Source organism: Fulmarus glacialis, unplaced genomic scaffold (assembly GCF_000690835.1).
Source record: "Fulmarus glacialis isolate BGI_N327 unplaced genomic scaffold, ASM69083v1 scaffold9326, whole genome shotgun sequence".
NCBI lineage: Eukaryota > Metazoa > Chordata > Aves > Procellariiformes > Procellariidae > Fulmarus > Fulmarus glacialis.
In genome coordinates this window covers 15,814-26,878 of record NW_009218738.1, presented here as the reverse complement: position 1 = coordinate 26,878, position 11,065 = coordinate 15,814, and the positions used below count along the sequence as shown (strand labels likewise).

Here is an 11,065-nt window from a genome sequence, read left to right as displayed (position 1 = left end):
AAATGCCTCCAGAATAAATTCATTGACAGTTTGTATGCCCAAAAGGTGTGCATAAAACAAAAACTATTATGAGGCCCAAATGAGACTTGAGCCATCCATCAACTTTATGTGTGGGTCTTCTTGGATATCACCAAACCAGATTATGGACTTTTTGTTTAGGAAAGTAGCTGTGGTAGAGCAATGAGAGAGGAGTGTTTCACATTTTTGATCTGAGGAACTTTAAAAAATATTTTTATTTCGGAAACTGGGAAGAATGCAGACTGAAAAGTCAACATAACTGAGTGAGGACTAAGAATGATTTGCAAGTGTCAAGATATACCCTTCCATCTGGTATTTCCACTTGATTTGTTTTTAATCACTGATAACAAGCAATACATAAGAATCAAAATAACATACTTTCATCTCAACGCTCCTCGAAATAGGACATTCCTTCCTGGTTATTCTTTTCCTACAGATAGTGACATGGCTTTGGGGTTGTTTTTTTTCCCCTTTGATTGAAATATTTAAATATTGGGAATTTACTTTTGCAAAAAATACGGAAATAAGAGTTATGTTCTAAATTAATAAAACAGATAGAACCTGCAGCTCTTGCAGCTGTATTCCATTCTGCTCAACAGGTATAATGTGTGTTTTTAAAAGGGTGGCACATTCATTAGGGCAGTGAATAAGAATGTTTGCTGTATCTCTGTAAGCCTGGCAGCTCCCTCCCTCTTGTCAGCTCTTTATTCTCTTCTCTCTGTCACTCTTAATCCCCTGTCCTGCCTACTGAATTGCAGCTTCCTCCATTAATCCACCTGCTCTGCCGCTCTCTCAGATTCTTCTGAAAGGCTTTAGAGAAAATCCAAGTGTCACACATATTACTCCCACTGCTAATTCAGTTTCTCCTCCTTTAATACTGTTACCTGCATCAGAAACATGTGTGATTTCTCTTTCCTCTTTGAAGTATTTATCTGTTTCCCAGGGTTGACAGTTCTCTGCTTTGATCACGGTCTCTTCAAATCCTTTACCTGTTTGCTAGCTCCTTCCAGGCTCATTCAGGCGAAGGGGTGACAAGCTCTAGGATGCCCTCCGTGACATCACGCTATTTGTGCTCATTTCCCTCTGGACTTTCCTCTTCCTTTCCCAAAGGCTGATTTTCAATTCTCATTTATTTCTTTTGCCCTCTTTTCTCCTCTTTTCTGCACCAGCTCACACACTGAGCTCAAGCATGCCCTGCGGTCTCCCGTTCACAAAAGTCAGCATTTAACAGGAGCCATGGAAGGTTAACACCACCCACGCCTCTGTTTCACCTCTGGTGTCAAGTTGCCTTCTCTTGGGTGCCTGCACTTGGTTGTTGCCAGTCCCTAGGTCCTGCAGTCCTCCTCCTTCCAGACCAAAGCAGAGACCGGTGCGTAGGCACAGAGGCCTCAGTAAAGTGGAGGGGCTGCACCCTCACTCTCTGTTTGCCGATGATTAACCATAGCTTTCCTTTCCGAACCTTGTGTTGGGGCCTGACAGTTTACTGCCTGACTCACCTGCTGACTCTTGTCTTAACTTAAATAGTCTGGTGGGGAGAACATTTGCTCTTGGGCATCCTGGAAGAGAGAGAGAGTTTCCTTTATGCTATTGAAGAGCAGTCAGCGCACAACTGGGCAATGTTACACTTCTCAGAGGAGAACTGACAAACAGGAATTGATTTGGCAGCCTGTGATTTCTGCCTGTCATTCCTTTCCCTGTAAAGCATGCCAAGAAGGGATGTATCTTTCTCCTCTGCTGTATCTTTCCCCTCCACTAACTGGAATGTAGTAATACCAGTGATGAGATGACGTCTGCTGGTAGTGGTCTAGTTCATGGGCTGGGGAAGGAGGAAAAACCACCTGCTTGAATAATGTCCAGGACCTCTGTCTTCTGCTGGCATGAACCCTCCATGTGTTTCATCTGCTTCTGTTATGGGGGATCCCATAACGGGGAGAATTCCTTGGGATTTAGTCAGTGATGCTTTTCATTTTCATACCATCTTCAGTATTTAAAGCAGCAAGCTTAGACATCTAATACTTTTTTCCTGGAAATGAGCTGTTTGTTACATTTTGTAACTTTTTTTACTTTGTAACTTGCTGGTAGCTACTTAGGTGCTGCCAGCCTTGCATACTCACTGCATTGCCATCAACCAGTTGATGGCAATGCAGTAAAGCAACCTGTGTGCAAACTATGAGTACTGCGTGGTTTCTTATAGAAAGACTATGTGCATCAAACTGCTTAATGTCTTCTTCATTTTATTGTAAACACTTTTAATTAAAAAGCTCTTGTAATTAGATTCTCTTTTCTGCTTTGAGCCCTTTTTTCTGTCTCCTTTGATAAGAGAGACATCTCATTTTGAAATTCTCTATAGTCCCTCTACTACAGCTGAAGAGCAGAACATTAACCATCTGTTAGCATATCGTAGTCTTTGGGAATAATTCAATAATTATCTTCAAGTGCAGTTGGTGGTGTTACACGTTTGATGAAACACTTATGAGGGAAAGCACTTTAGGGAAATAGACAGTTCAGTGTGCATTGTAGAACTGCAGGCAGCTTTCTGTGTTTTTTATTACCTCTGAAATAATTGTACTCTGCTTTTTTATTGCAGTATCTACTAGAAATGAAAAGCTTAATTCTGCCCCCTGAACATATTCTGAAGAGAGGGGACAGTGAAGCAATAGCATACGCTTTCTTTCATCTTCAACACTGGAAAAGAGTAGAGGGGGCATTGAATCTTTTACACTGTACATGGGAAGGCAGTAAGTAATTCTCTTTCTTACAAAGGAGCTAATAAAATATTTTTATTGAATGTCATGATAAAATAATAGCTTTTTGTGAAGTATGGTATGTGGGAATTTTGGAGGTCAGTTATATCCTTACCAGCATTGAAATATTTGAAATTCAAACTGAAAATACAAACTTCATTTAATGAGGAAAAAGGGTTCTGAAGTCTTGGATTGTTTTTTCTGTGTGACACTGAATAAAATTTCCTGTCTTCTTTGTGACATATTTCCTTATTCATGGATAAGGGAATTAATATTTTACCTTCCTCATTCCAGAGTTGTATTGTTTGAATTTGTTTGTCATTGTTTGAATGCTTTGATATTGGGAAATTATGAAAGTGCCTTATAAGCAGAAAAAAAACCAATAAAAACAAAATAAATACTGTTTTATTTTATACTATTCATTAATATTTAATTGACAAACTAGAGTGAGTCCAGTGGAGTCCAGTAGGATGTCTAGGGGACTGGAACATGTGAAGTAGGAAAAGACGCTGAGCGAGCTGGTTTTATTCAACCTGGAAAAGACTTCTGGTAGGTGAATGAGGGATCTAGTTGCTGTCTTCCTCCATCCAATGGAGAGATAATATGGAAGACAGAGTCAAAGTTTTCTCAGAAGGGCAAGAGGCAATAGACACAAGCTGCAGAAAGAGAAATTTCATTTAGACATAAGGAAAATATTTTCAGAATGAGAGTGGTGATGGGCTAGAACAGGTTAGTGGTAGGTTGTGGGATCTCCATCCCCGGAGATATTCAGAACTCAAATGGACATGGCCCTGAGCAACCAGACCTAACCTTGAAAATGACCTTGCTTTGAGTAGGAGGTTGGAGTTGTATACTAACCCTCTAACCTAAATTATCTTATCCTGTCTTTGAAATCTGCTCTTTTCAGGTTCCAGAGAATTAAGAAGTGCCATTTAGAATCAACCTCTCTGGGCTTTCTTAATGCAGATTTTTCTTTCTGTCATCTGGTTGCCCTTTTCTGCTCTGCTTTTTTCTGTTCTCTTTTAGCCTCTCCATATGTTGTTCTTTTTTTTTTTTTCCTTCCTCCATTTGCTGTTCTCATTTAGGTTTGTTATAAAAAATACAGTTTGTCACCATAATTCCTACAGAAATGCACTTAATACCTCCATTGTAAAAGTGACTTACTGTCTCAGTCACCATATTAAATGGCCTGAACTTGCCTAATTTGCAATGTAGGCTCCCTGAGGAAGCAATGGCTTTATTTCTAGGTGTACAGAACACCTTGCTCAGTAATCCATACAATTGCCACCTGTGGTTTGCTCTGCTGCATTGTTCTCTGTCCTACCTGCTTGCTCTTTTCCTGTGATTTCTCCCAGTCTGTTATTTTCTCTGTCATAGCTTCCTTCTCTGTGGCTTATTTTTGGTGGTTTGCTTTTCTGTAGTGTTTCTTCTCTTCCAGATGCTTGCAGAAGTCCTTTAGCCAAGGCTCATTATCCCATCATTATGGAGCAGTAGTTTGCAGGGAATCCTGAATAGATCTTCTTTTGCTTTGTCAGGCTGGGGAGTCCCTAAGGGGCTGTTTACAAGGACCAGCTTTTGGCACAGGAGGCTGGCTGCCCTGCAGTCCTCCTGCCACGTAGAGAATCTAGTCATCTGTGCCTGGAAGCAGTGTAGGGCATTCCCATCCAACTATATTAACTGATTCCTCTCCTTATTACCTCCACAGCAATCTGAATATGTACTTTATTAGTTAATATTTCTATAGTAGCCTGTAAAGATGTAAATTATTATTGTTGCATAACCTCTAAAGAAAAATCCGTAATTCATTTTGCTCAGTGATTTCAGAGAGAGATGAACAGTGCACCAATCCTCAAGAATTTTTTTCAGATTTTGCTCACACGTAAAGACTCCCATGGGTTTTAATGGTTTCACCAGTATCTAGTCCAATAGTCGTAACTTTTGGTCCATATCTTACTCTGGGTAATATTCTTTATGGATGTAGTGAATTATTTATGTCACTCTTATGTCCTTTACTTGCAAAAGGTTTCCTTGGCATCTCTGCACAATTGTAAGTTAAAACCAGCGGAAACATGACAGAGAAATTAAATGTAATTAAATACTAGTTCTAACCAACAGTCTGCATACAGTATATGGTCAGTTGCCCTCGCTTGCTTTCTAGGTATTTATGTACTTGCTATGTCTTTAAAGTGTACTATTCTGTCAGTGTGCTTAAATAACCACAAGTCTCACTTTAGTAGCTTGTATGTAGGAATTTAGTGCCCACATATATACACTATTCAGTTCTGACCTTGTGGGAATTGGGCAGAATTAAGTACATTAAGTCAGTCACTTGGGCAGTACATTTTGAATGCTTCTGAGGAGAGTAAGATCACTCCTAATTAAGACAGCCTCTAACAAAATATATGCAGAAATGTCTTTGTGATATTTTAAACTCCAAAATTCTCACGGAGTGTTTTTCCCAAATTGCATTCAACAATTGAGAAGAGTGAGGTTATAAAAATAATTATCATCATCAAACTGGAATGTTGGTTGTTTCCTGCTCTGTCTTCATTCGATCAGTCAAAGTACATTTTTATTCATAGTACAACCAAAAAAGCCCAAGTGACACCACATGAAATGCTCCTCTGGGTTTGGTCCAGGTGCTCAGTACCAGAAGGTCTGTAGTTTCAAGTGTAACCAAATTTCAAAAGAGTCTGAGGTGCTTGTTCGTCACTGTGAGTTTCTAAACTTGTGTCATGTTTCCTATTGTTTGCATGAAGAAGAAAAACATAGGGCTTCTCAAATACTACAGTAGCTTTTATGACAAGCACATGGTTGAATAGCAAACTGCCTCTGTGCTACCTGAATTGATTAATGTAACATAGGATCAGATAATACTGTAAGAGTAAGGCAGAGAAGTACCTATGTAAACACAAACTGATACAGATGAACGAGAGTACTTTTCTTCCATGGCTTGATAACATTGCTAAATAAACTGTTTTGCTGTAAATACTCCGTATTTGGTCTCATGTCAAAGATGACTGTTTAAATTCAGCAAAATTTAGACATTCAGACATGTCTATTCAGACATTTTTCTCTTGTTTTGTAAAAGCAGCATCATTACCATCCCTTTTTATTTTGATTAGAAACTTAATGCTACTGTGATTTAGGGTAAGGCAGAAGAGGCTTGATTGTCTCTTTAAATATTAAGCCAAATTGGAAGGAAAAACTTGTGTTAGTGATTTTGACGTAATGAGTTTTGAACATGCCTCCACATATGTTTTTGTGCAGACACTCAAGTCTGTTGCACGTGAAGATCATACAAGGCTTGGATTATTATATTTGTACTTGGCTTTTTGGGGTGCTATGGAGAGGGGGGGTTTAATACTGAAAAAGCGTTACAGCCCAGGTTGGTTTACAACCTTTGAGGATTTCTGCCTTCTTTAATATTGATTTAAACGTAGTAATCAAGAATAAATACACTCATATAATTGCATAAAAACCACAGCTAACATTATTTCAAATGCAGTGTGCACAACCAAAAATATTGGGGTATTGTGTATTTTAAACCAATTCCTCGGTTGCCTTGTGAGCAAGAGATAATGGAGTGTTATTGTGTGGCGGTGGGCTGTACCTAGCATCTAAAATATACAGTGCTTCTAGGACGTCTGTTGAGGAAAATATTGCTTCAGTGACTGATGTTCATAGGAGTAGTGAGAATAACACGTTGATGACATTTTAACAGTGAGAATAATATATAGGATAATGGAAAAGGATGCCTTGATTGCAAAGCTATAATTCAGTCAAGTATTCTGATGTTTCCATAAACCACACTCAGATGGCCTATGACATCATCACCGTCCAGATTTAGTAATCCATTTCCCTCCCTCTCTGTTATTATTTTCAATTTTTAAAATGCATAAGATTAAGTATTACTTAATCCATGACTTGAAGATTTATATTGGAAACCTGACTTGATCTGGTACATTTAAAAAGAATGCATGTGGGGAACCTGGTTTTAATAACTCAGTATTAATCTTTGATTGCCAAATATAAAATGAAAACATGACTGTGTAGGAAAACTGGTTCTCTGGGCCTGAGTCATCAGTGTTACCTGGTTTGCTGGAGTGTGATGGGAAAAAAGTAGTGTACTTTTTTCCGTGCAAAACTTCTGTTATGCTTGATGCACAGAGTTTGCGAGTATTGGCCTCAATTCACAAGCTTGGCTGGTCATTTTTGTAGGCCATACCTGTTATATCAGATACACTTCTTCCCCCTGAAATTTTAAAATTCTACAGCCTAAAAGCCTATGACAAAATGTGTAAATTTGTCTATGGCATTGTAAGTACAATGGGCTCTGATCATCCAAACATCCATGTATGTACTTGTTATGTGGTCTCACTTGACGCTCATGAACTTTCTCCCAAGAATAAAAATAAACATAAGTGTTTGCAGGATGAAAAGCTAAGTGTAGATTTATATTTTGGCATTTCATTAAACAATTTACATGCTGTTTGCAACCAGATATAAATGTTATGTTTTGTCTATGTTTGTTTTTCAAAATTGTAAATATAGTTAAGTATGCCCAGTGACTGCCACACTCACAGTAACTTGTGCACGGTGTTGTTTTCTTTTCAGCTTTCAGAATGATCCCCTACCCACTGGAAAAAGGACATCTTTTCTACCCGTACCCTATTTGTACAGAAACTGCAGATAGAGAACTACTACCATGTACGTTCAGCTTTTCTCTTCTTACTGTTGACATCAAAGAATTGTTTACCTGAGTCTTACAGCACTGCTCGCCATTGATGATGCCTTTTAAATTGAATACATTGGATTAGAATAATCAGGTTGACAGTGAGTCTTTGGAGCTCCCTTGATGGTTTAAGAGGCAGCTCCTAGCCATAGTTCATAATCTTTATTGTTGTTGACAGTGTAGGGACAGGGAGAGAGATTACTGAAGAGATATCAATCAGTTAGATCTTGCTATTCTCTCTTGCCAAGACACTGGAAAATATGTCTGATTTTTCATCTAGGATAACTTCCCATCAAACCAAAAGCGCAGTGGGACAGCCTTGTTAGTCTTTTGTAGACACACTAGCTATTTAAATTCCAAGGCAAGACCAAACCTGCTTGAGGATGGCTGGATCATTAACACAACTGTTATTCTGACAGGTTATGCTGACGTTTTCTGAAAAGCAGTCTTAAATAGCAAGAAAGGGTTTTTCTCGTGTAAGGGTGTGTTTGCTATTATGAAGAGATCGATGTGAAATTACCTCAGTCATTTATTATATATGTTTATGGCACGTATTAGCAAAGTGCCAACGGTGTTCCCACTGCTCTGCAAGATACAGGTATAAAGACAGATCCAGCCCTTGGAAAGCATTACAGTCCAAGCTAATGGGACTTCTTGCAGTGCATGCAGTGAAGCACGAGAATGCAGAGGAAGAGCCGAAGCGTCAAATTTTGCAAACAGTTATGCTTCATTCTCACATGTTTTCTTACCGAAGTCAGTGGGTCTTTGTGTGAGCACAAGTGGAACACATGCAAGTGCAGGGGGGTTTGCAGGATCAGGGCAGAGGAGGCAAATACAAGTTGATCCAAGAAAGGAGATTCTTCTCTCACTTTCTCTATTCTGAAGAAGGAATAAAGAGAAATCTGTTCTGGAAACAGTAAAACATAACCTGCTTCTCCTGTGAAGGCTGGTTTTGAGGGCATTTGCACTCTTTGTAGTCTTTCATTCAGAACCTCTCTGGTTTGGGCTGAAAAATGTGTTGTCACTTTTTATAAGCCTATGTGAATAAACATTAGGTGAGAATAATACAGCGAAAATCCACTCATTGCAAGTCTCTCCTTCGCAGTACATTCTCGCTGATACTACACAGAAATCCTTGGCAACTGACAATATCTCCCCACCCCATTATAATCACCCTAATTATAACAACACCTCTTAGAGTGCTCTGCTTGCTTTACTCAGAGGGATGTTGAGCTGGGGAGGGTGGAGTGTCAGGAGATTTAGGAATGACAAAGTCATGCAGAATAGCTCAGCATTCTCTTTTTAGATGCAAAACTAATCGTTCTTGTCAAATGTTAGAAGCGAGGGACTCTTTAACAGCATATGCAGACAGTCATGTTCTGCACTGGCAGTTATGGGAAATGCCTTTCACTGCAAAATCTCTTGGGTTTGAGCAGGGAAGGGTTTAACATACCGTGACAAACACGGGTCGGTTAAAGGGGTTTTGCGTACCTGTCCACACCCTTTAATTGTGTGTGTTTTAAAGGAGAGTCAGCTGGAATTATATCAGAACACTAAGATCTCATAGGCTGTCCGAATTAAAAATACCAATCACAAAACCTTTGCCATGACTGGATAACAGACCGGAACAACAAGTTTGAGCCTGTGCAAAAAACTGAGCACAAGAAATCTTAGACTTATAAAGTCCATGATCTGGTATTTCCCGATCTCTAAATTTAATTTAAATCAAAGAGAAGTTGCAAATTATCTGTGTTTTTCTTTTTAAACTGAATGAATTAGCAGACCCAAAAATCATACAAATTTTTGGTTTATAATATTTTAATTTATTCCTGCTGTTGGTTTTGGAAACCGCTCCACTCTGCATGAATGCAGTCAAGGATATTGTCCTGTCATGTTGCTGGATTACCCTGTGCTTATGTTGTCTGCAAGTATGATGAGATGAGATCTGGTCACTGAAGCAAAGAAAGTAGGCAAAATGGAAGATTAATGTTTTGTGTGTATAAATAGTCATAGGATTTGAGTATATAGGAAGCCTTGAGGTTGGTCCTGTTTGAGAAAAAAATGTTTCAAAGTTTGCATTTATCGTGACCGTATGGACAATGAGTGAAGCGGACTAATAAAAGTTCACCAGACCTTTTGCCAACCCAGCCAAATTTTCACCTTGAATCTGAGCTACCATAAAAGTTTAAGGGATGTATTCTTCCATGAAAATAGTCATTATCTTCTTCTGACCCTTTTAGCCTTCTCAGTGCTACTTTCTCCAAAGCCCAGTGAGCGATTTTTCGTACCAGAGTAGAGGAAATTTCTGTATTCCTTTCAGTGTATACTAACAAACACCTTAAAAACTCACTATTAATTTAAATTTCAGGTTTTAACACTTTAAAAAGTTGTTGTATTGTTATAAGTATACAGAGAATTCTGAAAATCTGAATTTAAAGTATGTGTTTATATGTTCTACTTTTAGAATAACTTTTCTTGGTTGTGCAGCTTAAACACTCAAAATTTACTGTTACAAAGGCTGTAGTTTTACAGCCTGCTTGAGCCGATCTACAACTATGCTTCTGCGAGGTTGGTCTCACTGCTGATCCCGGGTGCATGTTTCTGCACTCTCCGTGTATCAGCATTAGCAAACATGCAGCCATGTGGCTAGTCAATGACCTGCATGAAAAACCTGGATGTTTTATTTGTAGGTTAGTTATTGCCCAGCTGCATTATAGTTAGTGCTGACACAAGGAGGGCAAAAGTAACAGGTACATAGGACCAGAGTAAGCCAGAAATATGATCTTTAGATGAGAATTACTTGGCAGTGAGATGACTGACGCAACAATAATGATGACCTTAGATATTTCAGACCTTCTATGTGTTTCTTCCTTCAAAATCATCTTTGCATGTCTCTGGTTGTTTAAACAACATAAGAATGTTGGTTTGGTTTTGGTTGTTTTGATTTTTTTTTTTTTTTAAACATATAATGCATTCCCCTTCCCATCTTTTTTTCTACAGCATTTCATGAAGTTTCAGTTTACCCCAAGAAGGAGCTTCCCTTCTTCATCCTCTTCACTGCTGGACTATGTTCTTTCACAGCTATGCTAGCCCTTCTGACACATCAGTTCCCAGAGCTTATGGGGGTCTTCGCAAAAGCTGTGAGTATTCTCTGCTGCTGCTCTCTTCTGATAAATAAAGACACAGATACAGGAAGAGCTGAGCTAAATATTGCTGGGTATTAAATACCTGCATATTCAGTAGTATAAATAAAACAGCAAGAGATGTCTGAGCAGGGGGACATTTGAGCAACTGTTAAGGGAGCTAATCAGTAAAACACGCTACTGGCTGTCTTCTCTGGTTTATATGGCTCTTTTGTTAGGCTAGATCTTTGCCAAAAAAGGCTTGGTAGGAGAAGGAAATATCTGTGTTTTCATATATAATCTGATAAAATAAACTAATAATGGTTTGCAGAACCCCCTCTATTTTGTGTAGAGCCATAATGACTGTGCTGTGCTTTCCAGTGCAATAGAAACTACTAGTATGAGCAGAAATAGAGTGTACTGTTAACCAGGGCAAATTTCTGCGT

The 11,065-nt window shown here is 38.8% G+C and overlaps 1 protein-coding gene across 1 annotated transcript in view; it reads left to right on the top strand.

The window, feature by feature from the left end:
• LOC104078480 (suppressor of tumorigenicity 7 protein homolog) overlaps positions 1 to 11,065 on the top strand; it is a 56,196-nt gene that overhangs the window by 38,545 nt on the left and 6,586 nt on the right. Inside the window, exons 9-11 of the mRNA XM_009580128.1 lie at positions 2,606 to 2,756; positions 7,380 to 7,472; positions 10,498 to 10,637. Of these exons, the coding sequence (XP_009578423.1) occupies positions 2,606 to 2,756; positions 7,380 to 7,472; positions 10,498 to 10,637 (384 nt within the window). The remainder of the gene's footprint in view (positions 1 to 2,605; positions 2,757 to 7,379; positions 7,473 to 10,497; positions 10,638 to 11,065) is intronic.